Source organism: Leptinotarsa decemlineata, unplaced genomic scaffold (genome assembly GCF_025532065.1).
Source record: "Leptinotarsa decemlineata unplaced genomic scaffold, Ldec_3_MD MMD2_tig00004307_RagTag_RagTag, whole genome shotgun sequence".
NCBI lineage: Eukaryota > Metazoa > Arthropoda > Insecta > Coleoptera > Chrysomelidae > Leptinotarsa > Leptinotarsa decemlineata.
In genome coordinates, this window is record NW_027412606.1 from 7611833 (window position 1) to 7635948 (window position 24116).

Sequence of the window (24116 nt, forward strand, 5' to 3'; positions counted from 1 at the left end):
AAAAAGTGGCCTACGATATGACTACCTGATATTGTCACACCAGACATTGATTTTTTGAGGGTACTGGGTATGGACCTCTCGAATAAGTGTGGGTTTACTGTCATCCCAGTATCGGCAATTATGCCTATTCACAGCTCCATAAAAAAGTACTCTCATCGGAAAAGCACGTGTTGAATGATAGGTGCGGATCATCAATTAGTAGCTGGCTCAGTTGTTCATAAAATTGCAGCCTTCTATCAGGGATCATCTTCATTGAGTTCCTGTACTAATTTAATTTTGTACGGATGAAATTATAGGCTTTTAATATCCGTATTATGGACGAACGGGAGACACTGAGGATGCAGCAAGCTGACGGGTACTTTGAGTATGATCCAATTCAACATGTCTCAAAACGCGTCTTCCACAGCTTCATTTCTGATCGGTTTCCGTGGCTGGTGTTTCACATTACAGACAGATCCGGTATCTACAAACTTTTGGAACTAACTTGGCAACGTACGATTCACATTCACATTTTCCCCGGGGATGACTGTTATTAAAGAGGCGAGCAGTGAGTCTAGTACAACTATTATGTTGATAATAAAGTTTAACAATTTCAACTCGTTCAGGAATGGAATAAACAAACCATTTTTACAGTAAAGTTGAAATAATTTCAAAAGCAACCGAACTGAATCAATGAACTTTTGCCTAAATTCTTTTTATACACTTATCTGCTGTTGTTATTTGAACCAAAAAACGCACGAGAGAAATTGAGGAATGTAGTAGTGATATAAATGCTGTTTTTCCGCATTTTCATTGACACCAAAAATATCGAGTAAATTTTCTTGCTTTTTTATAACTATTCAAGTAAATACAACAAATTAGGTATCATTGGGAAAGAGAATTTGTGCCCTTTCAAATGATATATCCCTCGACCCCACTTTCCACTTAAAAGTTTAGGGTTGTTACTCACCCTCGCTAGGGGGTTGAAGGCACAGGTAGAAAAATACATCTAAAATGTGTCCTCCTCAAAAGCAAAATTGACCTGCCCGAGCATTTTTGCGTTTAAGTTACAAAAAAAGGAGAAAGCAAGGTGCATACTTTTCGTTGGACCACTCGATATATTGTTCGTGATATTTTCCTTTCCCATCTTTTTATTTTTTTTTCTTCACTCTTCTTCAGCACCTATGAAGTGTTTTATGAGCGTATTTATCTTTCAACTTACCCTCGTATATGCTCTAGAGAATAAATAATTGTATAACTTTTGATTGATGCCAACGGCATGTGACTGACATTGATGTATTTATTGTTTGAACATGAGCATATTTTGCTCGTTGGATCGCTCGATTCGAACTGCAAACAATATTTGTTTATGGACATCGCGAACATGAATTATCTATTCAATTCACATGTACATAGTATATTCATCAATGGATGTATTACAGAAATGTTTGATCTCATAATTTCTTCCACTCGAATATACGATGGATTGATGATATTTATTGTTACAATGAAGACTTTCTACTAATAAAATTGAGACGAAAAAGGATCATAACTGGTAGAGAATCATGGGTAAATATCCAATAGAAGAGCCCAGAAGAGCCAAGACCAAGAAAAGCACGCCAAGTTCGATCAAATTTCAGGGTTTTGCTCATTGTTGTTTTTGATTACCGTGGCGGAAGTGCATCAGGAGTTCTTGCCACATAATCGTGCTGTCAACAAGAAACATTATCTTGAAGTTATGCGCCGCTTGCGAGAAGCAATACGAAGAAACGTTCGATATTATCTGAAAACAATTCAGGGCTTTCGCGTCAATCATCATTACTTGTTCGAGATTTTTTGGCTAAAAATAACAGTGTAATCATGCCTCAGCCACCGTATTCACCAGATTTGCCACCCTGCGACTTTTTTCTGTTTCCAAGATTGACAAGACCCATGAAGGACAGAGAGATAAAAATGGAATCGCTGAGAAAGCTCAAGGACATAAGTTAGAAAAAGTGCATATCAGAATTGCTTCGAGGATTGGAAAAAACGCTGGCACAATATTATATCCAAGGAGGTGTCGGGTGATAGGTGGCTGGGCTTGTTACATGCTATGGAAAATGATACTGGTTTGCTTATAGACTGTTCTAGTTAGGGGTATATTATACTTATCAAGTCTGATCGGTACCATGATCTCTTTATATTTGCAAAAAAAAAGAACAATTCGAAAAGCAAGACCAAGACGCGTGTCTGTTGACCAATAAAATTGATCGTGTCTAGAGCGGAGTTGCCAAGTTAATTGTTTTTTAATATCCAATCACAGATCTGATGATCCAATATGACAGACGCTATTTTTGTTTTTATTGTTGTCAACTCGGTGTGAAAACAACTGTTACAATTAACTAATTGAAGAACGTTTTTGTGAAAGGTACGTCTCGGCGGGTGCCTATTTTGCTGCATATTCCGTGTCATCAGTTTATATTCCGAAAAATATTTTTTCAGGTTATTTTTGGATTGAATTTTACCATTTTTACATCACTACCTTGCCGAGCTAAAATAAAAATTAAATCAAAACTTTTCATCCTTCGATAAAATACAAAGTCTGAAATGAATGTCGTATAAATAAAAGGAACCTACTAAATACACCACCTACCGTTTCAATTTTTCATTCTTCATTTCGGTATCAAAGTATTGCAAATTTTTCAAGTAAAATTTATCGATCACTTCAAAATCGATTCTTGGTAAGTTGTCGAAGTCAGCTTTAACAAAACTAGGCTCAACATTCATTTTGAAATTATTTTGACAAAAATACGAAATTATGTGTAGAAAACCATTGACATTAGAAACAGCACATTTTCGCATACACTACAGAGGGCGCTGGCTGACTGGATGACAATATGGCTAATATACCAGTAACGTTGAATTTATTATTTTTGGTGGGTGGCATGAATGCATAATTGATTTATTGTATTAGGATTCATGAACATTCGAAAACATTTGAAAATACAGCTCGTTAAATTCTATTCAGAATCATATTTAGATATAACTTGTACTATATCAGTTATCAAGGCAAATATTATGGTCCCTTTTTAATGCTTGATTCGTGGATTCGAGCGATCTTATTATTGTGTATTTATTTGTTTGCTGGCTTCATTCCTTACAAAAATTAATGAATAATTACAGGAAATTTTGATTGATCGTTCATTTTCTCAGGAAAATGGAGTACCCATATCACAATTTATTGGTTTATTCGGCATTGAAGATGTATGTCACATCGAATCCATTCTGCTTGTTTTTGCAACATTGAGTTTCAACTTTTTCTTAACTGACAGCTCGCGTAGGAACAATTCGTTTTTTCATCGAGTTTAGTTTGTGTGTGTTTTAAAAGTGTTTTAGAGATATATTTGAATATTAACATAGTGCATTCTTGTGCTGATTTCAATTGTGCGGAAAAGCTCAAGAAAACAGAAAGCGCATTGGTTTATAGACGAGTTATTTCATATAATGAGTTTAGGTTCCCAAAGGATAAAATGATGAGAAGGAAAATGGGTGATAGTATTGTAAAGAAAGAACTACAATCCTTCTTCTTCAAAGACTATAGAAATTATTTAAAAAGTAACTATAAATGAAAGGGGGACCAAAATATTGAATTTGATGACACAGTTTTTTATTTCAACTTCAAGTATTATCCACAGAAAGTATTATCTGGAGTTAATACTATTGCTGAAAGTATGATACATTTTTCTTCATTAAATTTTATCATATGAATAATGGTATAACCTCAGAAGCTTTTGTTGGATCAGTTCGAGTACAATAAATTCTGTCTATACTTGACCTCATTCAATCTTCCTCTCAAGTTTTAGAAGATTCAACAGATTATCCAAGCGAGCCTATAATGCTTGAATTTAGTAGCAATATTAGAAAGAGGTATGTATCTAGGAATCTTTTTTTTTTTAATAAATTGTAGTTTTACAGATTGAGAATTGTAGAATAAATTGAATATTTGAAATGATTCTTTAATCCAGTTCGCTATATTTTTTTATTTTCAAAACTGTATATTAATTAATAATGCATAAAATCATAGTTTAGATAAATATTTTGTGATCTTTCGACTTTGTGTACTGATTTTAGATATAGAAGTTAATTCCAAACATGATTTTTTCGTGTAAATTTTATTCCACGTGGAAAATTTCTCATTAATTGAAACGTTAACGGGTTCATATACACTTCCATAATTGAATTGATAATTATAGGCTTCGTAAATTTTACGATTTGGCAATGTTGATTATTTCTATTGTTCCTATTGGTCAATCGAACGAGAAGCGGCAATATGGCCGTGACGTCACCTCCCTACCACATTCGATTTTTAATAATTAATTACGGGAAAACTACGGTACTTGGAGAGCTGAAACAAAGTGCACTGTTTTTCAATTTGAAATTTCTATCAACTATAAACCAAAAATCATGAAACAATCCCATTATTAATCAGACGGACACACTGTTTACAAATAATAAAATTTATTAATAACACCAACAAAACGACAAACAGAAAAATAACAGTGTAGCATCGTGGCGAGGAGAATAAGAATAAGCATTAATTTCCGGTCGAAATCTCAGAACCGCTGTTTGCCATTGTGGGGTTTACTCGTAACGCTGATCGAAAATGATATTGTCTACGTCGAAAAAAAAAACGCGTTAAATTCACTTATATCACTGTCACTCATGAACAAAAATCACAATCAAGTCGTGGTCATAAATATATTCACAAAGGGTCAACCACTTGGGCCCTTGTCTTAACAATGAGTACCTACTCTGCTGTATGTCTTGCTGTATTTCTTGATATTGAAGGAGCATATGACAATGAACTACCTGAATCTATAGGATTGTCTCTGGCTAGGAAGGGTATAGAACCGAACATAACTGGCTGAATCTATGCCATGCTAGTAAAGAGAACTGCAACTATGACTCTTCAAAGTGATGCCATCAGGTTCAGGGTCACCTGAGGCTGCTCCCCTTATGTGGTGGCTCTTCTGTGGTCTGCTTGATACCCTCGACAGAAGAAAAGTTGATCTGTCAGCTTATGCAGATGACCTTGTCATCTGGGCAAGGTCCACGTCGAGAAAGCGCGTTGGATGTTGTTCACAGTTGGTGCTTGAGGGAGCAGATGTCTGTCAACCCCAGCAAAACTGTGTTAATACCCTTCACCAAGAGGAGAAAATTGGACGATCTAACGCCACTTTCCCTCAATGGTGAGGTTATTCCATTTGGAACAGAGGTGACATATCTTGGCATTATCCTTGATAAATCTCACCTATACATATAGACATGTCGAAGAATTTGTGATGAAAGTTGGGGTTCAGGTTCCAAACAAATCCATTGTATTTATGTGATGATTGTTAGACCAGTGATTACTTATGGTGCAATTACCTGGTGGCCGAAGGCTTTACAGAAAACGGCCCAAGCTAAGCTCTCTGGCTCACAGAGACAGACTTGTCTGGCTATCAGTGGTGCCATTAGTATCACACCGTCAGCGGCCACGGAGATCCTTCTAGATCTACCTCCTCTCCACATCTTCCTGGAGAGAGAGGCTAGATGGACTGCATACAGACTTGTGCACATTGCCAATTGCACAAATCAATTCAATGCAGAGTGCAACAGACTGTTGGTTGACACTGGAAGTCACAGCATTCTGGAAATGACCTTTGACTATATGCCTCCAACTGTCAACTACGAACTGCCTCATAAAGTACTGTTCCCGAGTAGAGAGGACTGGATCCTCCGGGAGAAGGAAATATTAAGAGCAGATAGTTGTTGGTTCGCAGATGGATCAAAAACAGCTTCCGGTTCTGGTGCAGGTGTTTTCAGTCGCAGACCCAGGAGAGAGATATCTACCTGCTTAAGAACTTCTGCGACTGTATTTCAAGCGAAAATTTACGCTATTGAATTGTGTGCGGAGAGATTGGATGAATCCAACCTCACACATAAGTCAATAAAAATATTCTCGGACAGTCAAGCGGCGTTGGTAGCTCTTGGCTCCCACCCAGCAACGTCTGAATTGGTAGCAAATAACGACTAAAAACGACTCTCCCCGATAGGAAGACTTAACAGATTGTGTCTGGTCTGGATTCCTGGCCATACTGGCCTGGAAAGCAATGAAGCTGATGACTCCCTTGCAAAGAAAGGTGCTGCAAGCAGCTTCATCGGACCATAACCTGTCATTGGCATCGCTTTAGGCTTTGCCAAACAAACTTTGAACACCTGGATGTCAAGAAGATTTATGGACTTTTGGCAGAATCTTCCAGGATTGACTGGGATTGAAATCTCTCAATTTAAATTTGTTTTTATTTGTTTAATTGTTTAATTTTAATTTTTTGCTTTAATTTTATTTCACTGTGATTTAGTTTCAGCGTTTTTTGCTTAATATAATTGTTATTTTCAGCTATTCATTTTTAATTTCTAATTGAATTGGCTCTTTAGGGATTTCAAATCATTTTATACCATTCCAATGGAAGTCGGAACTAATGAAATTCACCAAGAAATATTGTCAACCACCTTTAAACAAATAAATCACAGATCACCACACGTGTCTCCACTTACTGTACTAACACGATGGTCACGACACGAGTTTCTTGATGTTAATGAGCTCTCTCCCCACTCCGTCGGCTGATCTACTGTGCATCTAATATTTAGAGGCACAGCTAGATATGTCAATCTATACTTATATGACTCTGCTATTATTATGAATACGAAATCTATAACAATGTGTCTTTTACCTTTATGACAACCGTGACTTCTGTTATTGGTCTGCGTCCATCCCGGACAACATAAATAGATTACTTCGTTGGAAGTTCTTGTCGTAAGGACGTCTTTGTAGTGTGTCTCGTAAACCAACTATGAAAAAAAACAGAATCATCAAAATATTCAGAAAAATTAGGCAGAAAGTAAGAACATTTATGAATTGGAGTCAAACAACAACAAATTATTATATCAACAGGATATTTTTATTAATCACGAAACTACGATTATATTGGGATATTTTGTGAAGGTATTAACAAAAGTAATCATTCAAACATCAATATTTGAAAACTCTTTGACGTTTCATGAACCCTAATCCAATTCATGAATTGAGCGTTAGTGGGCTGAAAACAGGATGGCCGTCATAAAACATAAAATTAACTCAAACCCATCAATTTATTACATTATACAATTTATACGATATTGAAGCTTGTACCTAAATTTACTTGTGTAAATAAATATAATACAATATGTGATTAAAAAAATAGTGTAATGTGATGAATTGAATGAGTTTCATTATTGTACATAAAGTAAGTAGGCATACTTGAAGACTGGTTATAAATCAAATTATCTACAAGAACAATTCTTTCAGGCCAGTCTCAAATTCTCTACACTGTAGGTTAATGGACTGACACCTATCAGAAAACAACTACTCCCCCGGCTAATACCGCGAAGGGCGTTGGATTATATCCAACAGGTGTCAGTGCAGGATTTTTCACTGAAGTTATTCCTGCATATGCTGTTGGCGATATAACTGCTGGAATCGATTTTCAATCATTGGAACATACTTGCAGACCGCTTTCGGGCTGTCTGGCCACTCGTCAGTGCAAAGTAGTGTCTATCATCAACATATAGTCGATAATTTCCCATAATTGAAAATTGAATTCTTTCAGAGTATCATTCCTCGAACTAGGCTGAAACGAACGACAAACAACATGTTTGTCATCGTCCCACAGCATATCCAATTTTGCCCAAATTTCTCGTATAAAAAAAACTGTACATGAAGTAAGTGGGCATACTTGAAGACTGGCTATAAATCAGATTATCTACGAGAACAATGATTGAAAAACGATTTCGGCAGTTGTATCGCCAACAGCATATGTAGGAATAACTTCAGTGAAGAATCCTGCACTGAGATCTGTTGAATATAATCCAATGCCCTTCGTGGTATTAGCCAGTGGAGTAGTTTTTTTCTGATAGGTGTCAGTCCATTAACCTAGAGCGTAGGTAAGTTGAGACTGGCCTGAACGAATTGTACTTATAGATAATTTGAGTTTTATTTCATTCACTTTCTTCTTTCGAGGGAATGTTAACAAAAACTTGTTTTCAAAAATATTTTCCACTTAAACTTCATTTATGATATACTGATAAATCGGGCTCGTGTTAATTATAAATTGGTATGAAACAAACTCATTGATAAGAGTGAAAAACACGTTTCCTTTGTGAAATTCATTTTGGAAATACCAAATTTTATTTTATACAACACAAGCACACAAACTCGAATTTCAAGTTTTTGACAATTTCCATAAATGTAATGTGCCTGACAGAAAAATGTCACTATTATTATTATTATTGACCCCACAAACAAGGAATATATTGATTTGGGAAGAGCCAAGTTTCTTCGAGTTATCATAATAGTTTTCCAATTCTCTGGCAGTGAAAAGTAGAACGGGAACTTTGAGCGTAGACTACATACAAAACAAAAACAACACGCTGAGGCGTGTTGAGTGATATTAAACTTATCTGGTCTCCAAAATCGATATGTGCAACGTCTTTTTTGAAACAAGTTTCAATAGCTCTTCTAGTCTGATACTTTGTTAGTAATCACAGCATATATCCCCGACCTCTATTTTCCATCATTTTTTAGTTATGTTTATTGAAGTGAACAAGCAGTTTTGAAAGCTCTTCGAAAATTCGATCTCTTCCGTTATTGTATCTTCGTTCATTCGGAATATCGATGAATTTTGATTAGGTATCTTTTATCAAAGTTGGAGATTTATAAAAATGCTGTTTCAGTTTGCGTTTTCCAATAAACTTGTTTATTATGTTTACGAATACCTATTGCTTTCAACTATGTCTTGTTACGATATTTTTCTGTTTAATTAATTCCTTGCATCGATTCAACTTCAATTGAATATATTTCCTGTATCACGAACACCCTATAAAAGTAGTCAGTTCTTCATACATTTTTTTTCTATGCGACAAAAACTCTTGGGCTCGGTACTGATTGGAAACGATGTAAATGAGATTTCTGGAGAAAATCATGAAGATATCTGCCTAGTATATGTGTTTTTAACTATCATTGATTGATTTTCGCAAAAGTGCGGATTTACATTTCAAAGGCTGTTAAGGGTTGAATGTTTGGTGCATTTTTGGGTTATTTGAAAGTGAATTCAACCCTTGTATCAAACGAGTTTGGATTAAGATAATACATTGATTTCGAAACGTCTCCTGTTGTGCTAGGGATCTCGACACAAGGAGGTAAGCCTTCGACATTTTTTTAGAAACATAAACTTTGAAAATACCTTGAACTGTTCATAATTTCAGACGTTTCATTTCTCACGGACTACGTTCCATATTTATGAGTTTCCTACACTCGTTGTGTATCCAGAAGGAAGTTTTAGCCTGTTTTACTTCCCGAAGTATTGCGACTACTTAAAGTTTGGTATTGCTACACCTTTTTACCTGGTGATTATATGCAACGGACTTGGATAATAGAATCGACGAGGATAAGTACCTCGTAGAGGATTTTCTTTTTCTTTAAAAAAAATCGTTACGGAAGCAATAAACATAAGAATTGAAAGATCATATTTTTGTGAAGTGAATTAATTAAGGACAAACCGATGCCTATATTTTATGTTATACTAGGAACCGTATTTATAGTTAAGAAGAATTGAATGATTGATGTGTTGCCTGTTCAGATTCAATTCTTCCCACCGAAGTTCTTGCAAGAATCGGCTCATTACATCGTTGAGTAGAACATTAAGACTCAGTGACCTTGGAGTTTTTCTTTATCGTGATTTATCATATCCATATAAGGTCACACCCTGGGTATTAGTTTAGGATTGAATCTTGTAGTTATCTCTTGTATAGTTTAGTGATTTTTATAATAAAAGCCGGCCAAATCACTTGGCGCCCATTTTGATTAGAAATCTTTTATTTTATTGGTAATAACATCTTTGATCCACGGCCCTGTTGAATGTTTCGAGTTGGTAACTAAACCGACCGTGCTTAAACCAAAACAAAAGTAACAACTTTATATCTGGAAATTAAAAAACCTACGGGTAAACGTAATAGTCTCTTATAATATTCTCACAATTTCTTATCTTTGTTTTCTTGAGGGAAACATACTGAGCCCATAGACAGGAAGGTGTTTTACCAGTTTTTTGTTGTGGATCATGGTGAGAGTTGTTAAGAATACTCGTATATCTAAAAGTGATTGTATTTTTTCTGTACCTTGGATTTCTTAGTGTCAATAATCACTAATACAGCAGTTAGACATCTAATCCAATTCCATGGAAAATAACCTAACTCCTATTTTGCTTTTGGTTCAAATATGCATTGGGTTTCTCTTCATGCAGATTTGTGTTAGTTTTATTTTTCTTTCATTGATTCACTACTTGGGCTATTGACCCCAAGAAGATCCTTCAAATACTTAATTATTTTCCAATACACAGAGTCTTTTATTAAGCACGTCTTATCTTCAATATTGAATGAAACAAAGTGTGTGTGAGATATCATCCAAATGTTTTATTCGTTTGAGAGACCTATTGATGCCATTAGGTGTGGAATATAACATCGTGCAAATGTCTGCCACGGCTTCTGTTGGTAGAGCGTATCCGAAACGTCCAATTTTCTAAGATTCTGGTGCATAAACCAGGTTGAATTTGATTGATGGCGTGAGGTATATTAGCTTTGAAGACCGCTGTGGTTTGTGGTGTATTTACATACACTTGCGACTTAAGAAAACCCCACAAGAAAAATTATAACAGGGTCAAACCACAAAATCTCGGTGATCAGTTCACATCACCTTAACATGAAATGACCATACCCCCGAAACGCTCGTGCAAAATACGATGTGGCATGAGCGGTGTGGCACGTAGCGCCGTGCTGTTGAAACCACATGTTGTTGGTGTCCAGATCATCCACTTCAGTCCAAAATAAGTTGGTAATGATCGACCTATAGTTCTTATCGTGGATAGTGAAGTATGGATCGATGACTCCGCTAGCCTATTTATATTTGTATCTGTAGAGTAGGGTAGGTGAGTGTAGGCCCACAGCACTAAGGCCACGTGTGACCTATTGTACATCCTCCCGAGGAGTTGTCCTCCTAGGCCATCTTTCATCCTGTCCTTTCCAGGAAGGTGGACTTGTCACTAGGAGACATCTCTTTTATATCGGCAGGTGTAGGCTAAGACTTGCCGAACACACACTCACTTATTGACGATAACTTCGAACGCTCGAAACAAATCTTTTATCAAGTTTTTTACAAACTGTAGGTTTTCGGCTAAAATGAATAATCTGAAAGTGTCGAGTTTGTACATTCTATGCAGTTCTTGCTGAGCAATTAAACTGGAAATATTGTGCTTTAACATGGAACGCCATCACTTACCATTGGCTGAGATGAATAGAGCTGTAGGGCTTCTTCAAGGTGGCATGCGACAAAATGACGTAGCTCTTCGTTTGGGGGTCTCCCAAAGTGTTCAGTCGATTGTGGCGGCGTTTCCGTGAAACTGGCAGTCCAGCCGAATAACATCCAGGGCGAGGACGCGCTACAACTGCAGTTCAAGACCGATTTTTGGTCTTAACCGCAAGAAGACAACCGACAATCACAGCACCCAAGTTGTTGCAGCAGACGCCCCAGGTAACCATTGGTCGTGATACTGTCAGAAATCGACTGCATGAAGCAGATCTCCACAACAGAAGGCCACTTAGATGTCCACCTTTGTCGAGAGGCAATCGCGGTAGAAGATTAGAGTGGTGTCAAGAACATCAAAACTGGGATGCAAATGATTGGGCCACAGTTTTGTTTACAGACGAATCCAGATTTGGATTTCATCCAGATTCTCGTCGAGTAAGACTGTGGAGACGACCTGGAAATAATGAACGTTTGAGACACGTCCAGGAAGTCCACACATACAGAGGTGGTACAGTAATGCTATGGGGCGGAATCATGATCGGCGGCAGAACCGATCTCGTTTTTCCAAATCGCTCCCTCACAGCTCGACAGTACCTTGACACCATTCTTCTACCTATCGTCCGTCCGTTTGCTGGTGCTGTTGGTAAAAACTTCCACCTAACGCACGATAATGCTCATCCACATGTCGCGCGTCTAGTGACTGACTGGCTCACCAACGAAGGAGTTGATGTATTGCCATGGCCAGCAAAATCACCGGACCTGAATCCCATCGAGCATGTGTGGGACATGCTTCAACGAAGAATTACTCCGCATATGGGGAACATTCACACAACGTTTCAATTGAGAGAGCTTTTAATCGCTGAATGAGCAAATGTACCTCAACAAGACATTGACAATCTCATTTTGTCGATGCACGATAGATGTAGGGCCGTAATAAACCAGCGTGGAGGCCATACTTTGTACTGATTCCAATTTTTTTGTATTATGATTTTTTTTCGGGGTGCCAAAGAAGAGCCATATTTATTTTTAGTTTTGCTTATATGCGCACTCAGTATTTTTGACCATTTAATAAATTTTGTTGTAAGTTACATTCGTTTAATAATCATCCGTCAACTTTTTTCCCTAAAGCGATCTAAAAAAAAATTATTGCCATTTTTAAAAATATCCCTAGACTTTTCCGATGTGTGTGTGTATATATACATATATATATATATATATATATATATATATATATATATATATATATATATATATATATATATATATATATATATATGTTGTATCGTAGCTTTGCTCGAAGACTTTTTAAAAACACTTTTTATTTGTTACTTGTTTATTGTTTCGTTGTTTGTTTCTTTGTTGCTTTCTTAACCTATACTGGTTAGGTTCACCAGGAAACTAGTCGATATTACGATAGCAAGTGACCGTACTAGAACCGTGTTGAATCGCGCCAGGACTCTAGGAGATGTGACGTTAGTCAGGGACCGCGCTAGTAATGCGGGCGAGTCTCGAAGAATTGAATTTATAAGTTTCCAAGTGATGATTTAGCATCTGTGAAATACAGGAAATGAATCCGCGCTTTTAAATAAGACGCACTAGTTTCAGGGTGACCTTTATACATAATACGCAATAGGGTTATAAAAGACCCATTGTATTGGAATATATAACAACTCCCTTCCGTAGAAAAAAGTTAATGCGAAGTTGCATTGACTTTTAGGAAATTCAATAATGGCTTTCCAAAATTACTTGATTTGTTCAATGCACCTCCGTTAAATAAAATAATATAATTAAACATCAAAAGCAATATGGTTATGATAAATGGTTAAATATAGGTATATACGAATATAAATGTTTCCACACTTATGGTGAAAAGTCTCTTAATGGGGTGTCTTGATCATCCTCATCGGAGTATTCTCTAATGTTGGGTCGTCTTCTGGGTAAAATACGTAAAATTCTGCGTAAAGACTTGTTTCTGCTTCGGTCTGAAGGTGGAGAAGGTGGAGAGTCTCCAGGTTGTATGGCCAATACTGCTCGTCTTCGTCTTTTGCATTGGTAACAGCACAACACAATTATAATTATTACAACAATGGTAATGGTAAAGTAAGTGAACCAGGAAACATGTTTATTCACAAAGGGTTCATTAATAAGATCGTCAAGTACTTTAGAATTTTGGTCAAGCTTGTGTTTTGCAATTTCCAAATCGTCTATATTCAAGTTACTTAGCTTTAAAGGTTTTAAATCAGGCAACTTCAATTTAGCTGGTAAATCTGCACAACATTCATAAGGAATGCTAATCGAATGTGGATCTGCTTCGACATAGGTAGAATCTTTAGCATATTTTGATATAGCTTGGACTTTAGTTATGCCTATAAATGCATTGCATGAAGTTTTCAGCTCAAAAATACAGTTTCGATAGATTACTTCTGTGACTGTGTTTTTATTTTCACAATTGATTGTAATGTGCAATGGTTCTGCAACAATGATAAGCCATATGTTGTCTTCAAGTTGTTGAATGTTATACCCTTGTGTATATATTATAAGACTTTGACAATTGTCAGGAATGACTTTAGAATTTCTGAATAGTTTCGCTTCACATGGAGCGTATTCATTAATAGGATATACATATAATTTGGAACATAGCAATAGCTTAGGTAATAATGTTTTACATAGTTTTGGATCTGGTACAATAGCATATAGTAAGCTGTCATCATCTTTCGCGATATATTTTGAGTTTACCGAAAGGACGTGATGTAAATCAGTTCTGTTGTCCTTAATAGGGATAGGGAACAGGTTATACATAGTAAATATTTGTGAGTCAATTAAAGGTATTTTCAAAATGAATATTAAATTTTGCTGAGTTTGAAAAGCTTCTAACTCGATGATTTCTAAATATTGGGCGATTTTTGAGGTTTTCGCTAGTAAAGGTAGGTTATGTCTTTGTAAGCTTTGAGAGATTTCTTGCAATGAACTTACTAGTTGTTCAGGTGTTATTATTGAAGAATGGGTTATTCCTAATCTTGCAAAAGTGATAGCGTTTAAGATATCATCTAAGTTCTCTTCAATATAGTTATAGCTTATCATGAGTTGATCAGCTAATTCCAAAAATTTTAATTTTATTGTGATTAAGGAAAATTCGTCTGCATAATCTTGAAGTGTAGTCTGTATTACTTGAATATCTCTGTTGAAAGTTTCTTCATCTATCTGAAGTTTTCTAATGGTATTATTAAAATTTTTTATTACAGATGTTGTCACGGAAATTTGATTTTTCATCAGATTTTCAAGTTCATGTTCGTCGTTATTTAATTTATTTATACAGTTTGTATAATATTCACCATCGGAAGCGTCTAAGTTTCCTGTAATGGCTTTGAATATTGTTCCTATACCGTCTATGATTCCTCGTTTATAACGTTTAGAATCGAGAGAGATTTCTTGAAATTTCTCTTGAATAGATTTTGAAAGTTGTGTCAAAAGACTGATATGTGTTTTGACTTCAGCGAAAAATGCTCGGGTTTGGATTGTTTCTATATTTTTAGGAAAAATAGTTAAAAGAGATTCTAAAATTCTATTATTATTTTCGTAAGTTTGGTGTAAAACGCTCGTATTTTTGTTTACCAGTAATTTCCAATTCGCGTTGGATATAACCATATCCGAATCTTCATGGTAGTATATTCCTAAGGTGTTGTTGATTGGCTTGATCGTGTATTGGGTTGCTATTATCCGAAAAAGCAGGGATAATCTGAAACAGATTATTCCAGATTATTCTGTTGTAGTATAGGGTTTCATTTTATCAAAATTATATTTTGATTTTTGTTTAGTTTCCTCATTTACCACAATAGCTGAATTTTGAAAAATTTCTTCTATTTTGAAGGGTCCTTTAAATTTATCTTGTAGTTTATTTCCTATTTGAGATTCTTTTATATATACTAAATCTCCGATTTTATATTCGTATTGATTTTTCGAGATCCGTTCGTCAAAGCGTTCTTTAGCCTTTTGTTTGGTTTCTTGCATTCGTTTTCTCGCAATTTTATAGTAATAAGATATTCTATTATTTAAGTCTCTTATGTATTTTGTAATAAGGGACTTTTCGTTATAGAGAGTATCCGGGGGTCTACCAGAGGTATGTCCAAAGATTAACTCGTACGGAGTGAATCCATGGGTTCGATTCTTTGAGTTGTTGTACGTAATTACCGCGTATGGCAGTACATTAAAGGGATGTTCGTCAGGGTGGTTTGACATGTGTATTCTAATGATTTCCATAAGGGTAGCATGGAATCGTTCTATAGATCCATTCGATTGTGGATGGTCTATACTTGAATGTGTCAATTTAATGCCATAAAGATTGCATAAATCTTTCATTAAGGCTGAAGTAAATTCTTTACCAGAGTCACAATGTATTCTTAAAGGGGTACCGTAGTGTTGGAAAAATAACGATAGTGTATTTACAATCGTTTGTGATGTTTTATCTGGGATTGGATATATTTGAACAAATTTTGTCAATTCATCGTTAATTGTAAGGGCGTAATTTTTCGTTGGGACTTCTAGAATGTCAATATTAATTCGTTCGAAGGGTGCTTTAGGTGCTTCGGTAATTACGAAGGGATTACTTAGATTCCTTCTACAAATTTTAGTTCTTTGACATAATTCACATTTTTTAATATAGTTTTCAACGTCTTTTGATAATCCCGTCCAATTATATTTATTTCTTATGCGTCTGATCGTTTCGTTTATTCCGCGATGTAAGTTCGTTTTTCCGTTATGGTATTGATCTAATATGATTGGAATTTCAGCTTGACTTGGGGTGGTTACTACGTTTTGACAAATTATAAATTTGGTATTTTCATTTTCAGCAAGAATGTATGATAACATTTCTTGAATTGGGAGTTCTAAATTGTTTTCAAGATGATACGTTTCGTTGGGTTTGAATTCATTTTGACTTTTATATAAAGTTACAAACATTTGTTCTAAAGCATCGTTGTTTTCAAAAGGAATTAATATTATAAAATATTTCCTATCTTTTATTGTTCTGCTGGGAACTATGATTATTTTGTTATAGCTAAATTCTATTTCTTCGTCGTCTATCAAATCTTCTAATATTGTTTCATGAAGTTCAATAGTTTTATTTTGTTGTAGGATAGTTACAATATTTTTATGTTTTTTATCTAGTAGTTGGTCGTTAGTAGTTTCAAATTTTGAATAATCAATTAGGGATTTTGTTTCGAGTAATGAAGTAAATCGTTCGAATTCTTCGTTTATAGTTTCGGGTGAAATTTCAGTTTCAGTGTCTGAAAATTCGTTATCTGTGTTTGCCATTAGTATTGAATGAAATTTTGAGCATTCTTTAAGATGATTGGTTTTTATTCTTGAAAGAGCATCCGCATTTTTATTTATTCTTCCAGGTTTGTAAACGATTTCGTAATCGTATTCCTCTAATTTCAATCTCCAGCGAGCTAGTCTGCTGCCAGGATCTTTAATCGAAAATAGCCATGTAAGAGGTCTATGATCGGTAATCAATTTAAATTTTCTTCCATACAAGTAGGGTCGAAAATGTTTGACGGACCATACTATAGCAAGTAATTCTCGCTCTATGGTTGAATACTTTGTTTCTGCTGGGCATAATGTTCTTGAAGCGTAAGCAATGGGAAGATCCTTTCCTATTGGTCCTTGGGAAAGAATAGCACCAATTGCGAATGAGCTTGCGTCAGTTGTTAATAGAAATTCATCATTAAAATCAGGGTATCTTAGTATTGGGGAATTCATTAGTTTTTCTTTTAGTTCCTCGAAGGATTTTTTACATTCGGTGTCAAAATTAAAAGGAATATCTTTTTGAAGCAATTTTGTTAATGGCTTTGAAATTTTGGCATAATTTGGGATGAAACGTCGGTAATATCCGGTTAATCCTAAAAATGATTTTATTTCTTTTACGTTTGTGGGTTGTGGGAAATTTTGTATAGCTTTGACTTTGTCTGCGTTTGGTTGTACACCGTCTTTCGTTATTATGTGTCCTAAATATGCAACTTCTGTGCGTAAGAATTCACATTTGTCAGGTTGTAATTTCAGGTTAGCTTTTCTTAATCGTTTGAAGATGTCTGAAAGTCTTTCTATGTGTTCGTCTACTGTTGCGGAGTATACTATGATATCGTCCATGTATACTAAGCATCGTTCACCTTGTAAACCTAGTAGAATGTTATCTAGGAGTCTACAAAAAACACTTGGACTATTTTTCATTCCAAACGGCATTCTAAGGTATTCGTAATGTCCGTTTTCAACCGAAAAAGCTGTTTTTTCAATGTCACTTTCTTGGATTTCAATTTGGTGAAAACCAGAAGCTAAATCTAAAGTCGTAAAACATGTGCATTTACCAAGTTGATCTAATATGTCAGATATGTTCGGAAGTGGATATTTATCATTAATAGTGACTTCATTTAGTTTTCTGTAATCGATAACGATTCGCCATTTTTGTTTTCCCGAGGCGTCGATTTTTTTTGGGACTACCCAAACCGGGGAAGACCAGGGAGATATTGAAGGTCTTATAATTCCTTGTTGTAACATTTTATTAATTTGATTTTTGACTTCTTGTTTGTGTATTTGTGGATACCTATACGATTTTGTGAAAATTGGTTTTGCATTGCCCGTATCTATGCTGTGTTTGATTTCGTTTGTAAATGTCAGTTTGTCTCCATCAAGGTAGAAAATGTCAGAAAAATTTAAACATAGTTCAGTGATTTTTTCTCTATCTTCATCATTTAAATGTTCTAATCTCAATTGATTTTTTATTTCATGAGCTCTATCCAAATTTGGTTGTATGGTTTCATCAAGGGAATTTATTTGAAAATTTTGAGTTGATTCAATTTTTTCAAGTTGAATATTTTCAAAATTTACAGTTTTTGAAATTGCGTTTGGATTTATTATGGAAGTTAGAAATTCTCCTTTTTCATTAATCTTTACTAGTGCGTTCGGAAGACGTACTTTTTCAATGACTTGAGCTACCAGTATAGCTTCGCAATTTTCTAGGGTCGAATTCAGTTTAATTATTTTTTCTGTACGAGGTTCAATCTCAATGATGTTGGTAATTTTTGAAATTTGTCTCATGTTAGGTTGTTCTAAGTTTTCATTTGGGATTTCAATTCGAATCTCGTTTCGATTTTCTTGTTCATCACCTATTTTGAAAAGTGGTACGGTTTTGAAATTTGTTATGAGTTTTCGATTTTTTATGTCTAGTATACAATCGTAATGTTCTAGAAAGTCTGAACCTAAAAGTCCATCAAATTGAATATCAAGATTATAAATAAAAACTTTGTGTGGATCATCAGTTTTGAAAGGAACGAGTGTTGATTCGTCTATGTGAATTTTTTGATCAGTGATTCCTTGAATTGTTACGTTTTCTTTGCATTTATTTTTATAATTTTCTACAGTATGAGGTTTGAAAATAGAAATTCCTGCACCGCTGTCTATTAATATTTTGAATTTTTTTGTGATGTCTTTAATGTAATAAACATTTCTATTGTCCATCGACATTAGAGGTTGATTTAAATGAAAAGTTGTTCTAGTTTTGCTTTGTTCGATTTTTGGATCGACAAGATTTGAGTTGGAGTTTCTACAGGTATATCCGGGGGTTTGGTATCGATAGTTGTAGGAAAATTTTCGTTTTGAACGTTTTCTTGAGGGTAATAATAATTGGGGTCGTTATTTTGGTACTGGTCCTGAATATAATCAGTATTATATTCATTCATTTCGTCATAGTAGGGATTTTGGTCATTAAAACACGCATTTTCGTAATTTCCCGAAAAGTATTCATCATTCACTGTACTATTATCAGTGTAATAGTATTCGGGTTGATGATCGAAGTTTATTACGTGTGCTCTTTGAGGATTCTGCTGAATAACAGAAGGTCTTTGCTGATTATTAGATTTATTTTGTTGAGTCGTATGTGGGTTAGTTTGCTGCTGTTGTCTATTCTGATAAGAATTAGCAGAGTACTGTTGTTGCTGCGGATAAGAATATCGCTGATAATTTGAACTCTGATTTAATTGAGGTCTCGCGAAGTTTTGTCTTGGCATATTATAATTGTTAGAATAATGCTGAGCTTGTGGGTAATTTATTCTTTGTGGATTTGAGTTAAAAGTCTTTTGTTGAAAATTTGGTTTTAGTGGTGGAGGGTTTCGTTGCAAATTTTGTTTAAATTGGGGAGGTTTTGAGAATTTTTGATTTTCAAAATAACTTAGTTGTAATTCTCTTTTAATTCTTTCGGAAGCTGTTAGAATATTACCAGGGTTACTAGCTCTTATAATTTGACCTAATTTGGGCTCTAAACCAGTAAGAAGTGTATTTAGGCTCATTGAGTCAATTAGTTCGGTTTGTGCATTTTTCTGTGCCGGTGTTAGATTTTGTTTATTGATTGCAGAATAGAGTTTCGCTACGTGTGTTTGAAGTCGTGAAACAAATGTCAAGGAATTTTCGTTTGGCATCTGTCTCATGCGTTGCAAGTCTTGAATTAGAGAATTGAGATCACGGGTATCTCCAAAATGTGTCTCTAATAAGTCTTGAATTTCAGGCCATGTTTCTGGGTTTCTGGAGTTTACTACTTCAGAAGCTTTACCTCTTAATTTGTTTTTTATATGCAGAGTGACGAAAACCTTTTGATCGTCTACTGCCATTCGATGTGCTGTTGAACATGCTCTAATGAAAGTCGAAAGAAAAATTGGGTTTCCATCATATTCAGGTACAATGGAGAAAATTTCAACTAGTTTGTATGGTTCAACGTCGTTAGCCATTTTATGGAAATTTTTGGAATTGTATTCTCAAAATTATTTTCAGATGGTTTTGAAAAAATTATATAATTATTTCCAGAAATTATATTCAATTGGTGGATAGATATTAAATGTTCAGGGGATATCAGGAACAGAACAGATCACACCATGTACATAAATAAATATTCAAATGAAATTTGAAATAAAAGGAAAATCGAGATGACGACTTACCCTAATAATACAATTTTCATTTCGTTGTGGACTTGGGCGAAGAAGATGAAATCCTACTCTGTAAGCCAGGAGTCCAGTTCTGTAGGAACCGTCAGAGAGACCGTCTTCTAGGGATCAGGATGGGTTGTTGTGGTTTCTGGGTGTAAAGAAGATGAAATCCTTGCTCTGCAAACCAGGAGTCCAGTTCTTGTGGGAACCGTCAGAGAGACCGTCTTCTTTGGGGTTGTGGGATTCTTCGATGACTTAAGGGTTGGAAACCGCCGTTGATGAGATTTCAGCAACGTTGAGTCATCCTACCGACTGCGCCAATTGTTGTATCGTAGCTTTGCTCGAAGACTTTTTAAAAACACTTTTTATTTGTTACTTGTTTATTGTTTCGTTGTTTGTTTCTTTGTTGCTTTCTTAACCTATACTGGTTAGGTTCACCAGGAAACTAGTCGATATTACGATAGCAAGTGACCGTACTAGAACCGTGTTGAATCGCGCCAGGACTCTAGGAGATGTGACGTTAGTCAGGGACCGCGCTAGTAATGCGGGCGAGTCTCGAAGAATTGAATTTATAAGTTTCCAAGTGATGATTTAGCATCTGTGAAATACAGGAAATGAATCCGCGCTTTTAAATAAGACGCACTAGTTTCAGGGTGACCTTTATACATAATACGCAATAGGGTTATAAAAGACCCATTGTATTGGAATATATAACATATATATATATATATATATATATATATATATATATATATATATATATATATATATACACACACACACTGTCTCTTTATACGGTCAAAGCGTCTTAACTCAGGTATTTCAGGTAAATTTGCCTGTATTTGTTCTGCATCAGGTACTCTTCTTCGTGTTAGATCTTCTCTAGGAATGTATATGGTTTTGTTTAATATATTGAATGTGAGATCTTGTATTGTTTTGATTTGTACTTGTTCCTCGATAAGTGATTTATGACTGTTGGAATTTATGGGTGTTCAAGTTTTCCCAAATGTCCATGCGACTTCCCTTGTTGATTTGTTTTATTAGTTTTATGATCTCTGGTGGGGGGAAATTATGTTTGTTTTGTATGGCGTGTGTTGCAAGGTTTGATTTATATACTGTTGGATTTATGTATGCCTTTTTGTGCTCATTGTACCTTTGGATCAGTTTTTTCTTGGTTTGGCCGATATATAATTTGTTGCAGTCCGAGCATTGTATACTGTATATCCCGTTTTGGTCTTTGTCTTCTTCTTTTTCATAGTTGTTTATTTTTTGTGTTATCTTCTTGTTCGGCTTGTATGTGATGTTGATGTTCAGTGGTTTGAAGATGTTTGTTAGTTTCTTGGTTTGGTGTCCTACGTACGTAAATGCTGTCCATCGTTGTGTTGTTTTGTCTGTTGGGGTAGCTTGATCCTTGTTCTGTATTTTTCGTTTGATTCTGTTTTCTAGTTTATCTATTGTCTTTTGGGTGTATCCGTTTTCGTTCGCTATTTGGTATATGATTTTCCGTTCTTTGTTTCGGGCTTCATTGCTGAGTGGTATCCTCAACATTCTATATATGAATGCGTTATAGGCAGCCATTTTGTGTGATGGTGGATGGTTTGAACTTGCGGGTATGGTGGAGCTTGTTTGTGTAGGTTTCCTGTATATTGCCATTTGAAATTGTGTTTTGTTGTGGTTATATCCTATGGTTATGTCCAGGTATTTAAGTTTTGAGTTGTGTTCTTCCTCAATGCTGAAACATAGTTTTTGATTTATTTCGTTAATTTCTTTTGTTATTTGTTCTATTCTTATTCCATTGTTTCGTGATATGTACAGTCCATCGTCAACGTATCTGAACCATTCTCCTTTTTCATCATGTGTTCTTATTATTGTTAAGATTTTCTCATCTATGGTTTGCAGGTATATTTCGGATATAATGCTAGATAGTGGGGATCCCATCGCTAGTCCATCTGTTTGTTTATAAATTTTCCCTTCAGATTCGAAATAATTTTGATTAAGTATTGTATTTAGACTGTGTTCCATTTGGTTAATGTAGGTTTTGTCTATGTTTTGTTGTTTTAGGTTCTCAGATATGATGTTTATACTTTCGTTGACTAGTATGTTGGAGTACATGTTTTTTATGTCGAACGAGTACAGTTTAGTGTTCGGACTGACATTTGTCGTAGAGATTCTGTCTGTGAGTTCCATTGAATTTTTGATGCAGTGGTCGTTATTCCTGTTGATTTTGTTTTTCAGTTCGTCGGCTATGATTTTAGAAATTTTGTATGAAGGTGCTCTGTATACATGCAATGGCTCCGTACGTTAACATATGTCTTATTATCGCAGTGTAGATCCAGGTAACCACACGAGGTGAAAGACCCCATGCGCGTCCCACTGTCCTTCGACATTGCTTATAAGCCACATATGCTCTTTTTGCTCTACACTGTAGGTGAGAGTTCCATGTTAGTGACTTTTCCAAGATGCATTGGACGCTCATGGATCTCATGTAGATTGGTATCCTCCTAAATTCGACAATTTTGTTTGTTCACGTACCCATTCATCCAAAAATGGACTCATCGCTGAAGATAATTTTTCGATCAAAATTAGGGTCAGTTGCCAGCCGCTCCAGATCCCATTCAGCGAACATACGTCGTTGTCTATGGTCATTTACTTTTAGTTCATGGGTCAGTTAGATTTTGTAGAGGTGTAGGCCCAAGTCACAACGCAAAATTCGCCAAGTTGTGGTCTGCGAAAGGTCGAGTTCTTGTTATCGACGCGAAATTGACTACCTCGGATTCTCCTGCATATTCCCACAGACAGCGGCGATGTTAGGACGATTATGGTGAACTATATGCATGTGCTACATTTTTGTATACATTTTATTTTGGAATTGAGTGCTTTATCCTTTCGTTTGGAAATTTTCCTCATTTTTTTTGTAAAAAGATGTAAAAGAAGTAAAAAGCCAAAACCTTTTTATCCCAAAAATTAATCTGTCCTAAAAATATACCCTTTCAATTTATGATACTAGACTTTTGGATGCGTTCGAAAATCTATTTGGCATAAGAACTATTGACAGTGACAAATATTTAATTTCCATCAGTTAATTTTCATTTATATATGAATCACTTAGAGTTAGAGAATTTAAAAATTGATCTGCTCATCCCCGCATTTATGCTAGGTACATACTTGGAAAGTCGTCTAAATGCCAGGACATGTTTTCCAATGAATCATAGAATTCGTGATTCTTATCATGACTCAAGAAGAAATTGGCAAACATTTTCATAACTTTACCGACTACGTCATGCTATACATATTCCGAAGTTTTGTGAAGTATGGGTGAGTTCTAATGCATAGGAACTTAAAAATAACTTATGATCAAGAAGTTTCCAGAACTTGGTATAGGTCATGAATGTGACTTCCGAAGTTGTCAAGATTATTAACGAGTTTTGTGAACAAATATGAATTATATAAGAATTAAAATACAGAAATGCCGATATTATAAGAAAGTATTGATGTTATTAGGTTACAAATAACATGAGTGATTTACATGTCGTTAATGCTCGGAGTTATATCAGAATATTTTTCAGTGGGTCATGATTATGAATAAGATAAATACAGGTAACAGTTGTTTTCGGGTTTTGCCTTGGTCTTCTTTGGTTACAACTTCCAAACGTTTCAACTGCGGCAGCCATCTTCAGTGACGTTGGCGGCCGTTGGCGGTCGTCTACATGCAACGCGCATTGGACAACCTCGAACGCTGCTACCTTGACTGGATGATT

The 24116-nt window shown here is 35.4% G+C and overlaps 2 protein-coding genes across 2 annotated transcripts in view; both read right to left on the reverse strand.

The window, feature by feature from the left end:
- Positions 1-24116, reverse strand: part of slow (epidermal growth factor-like protein slowdown) — a 189251-nt gene that overhangs the window by 28930 nt on the left and 136205 nt on the right. The window contains exon 3 of the mRNA XM_074178900.1: positions 6732-6848. Within this exon, the coding sequence (XP_074035001.1) occupies positions 6732-6848 (117 nt within the window). The remainder of the gene's footprint in view (positions 1-6731; positions 6849-24116) is intronic.
- On the reverse strand, positions 12708-21083 carry LOC141483892 (uncharacterized). Its single transcript, XM_074178897.1, has 2 exons — positions 20371-21083; positions 12708-15128 (listed from the first exon to the last, which is right to left on the reverse strand). Exons 1-2 carry the CDS (start codon positions 20388-20390, stop codon positions 13253-13255), a joined length of 1896 nt encoding a protein of 631 aa, XP_074034998.1. The 5' UTR covers positions 20391-21083; the 3' UTR covers positions 12708-13252.

Coding starts and splice junctions, on each gene's coding strand:
- LOC141483892 (XM_074178897.1), bottom strand. CDS start 20,390: ATGAAAATTGTATTATTAGG. Junction 15,129..20,370: donor ATGAAAATTGTATTATTAGG/GTAAGTCGTCAT, acceptor AATCTGTTTCAG/ATTATCCCTGCTTTTTCGGA.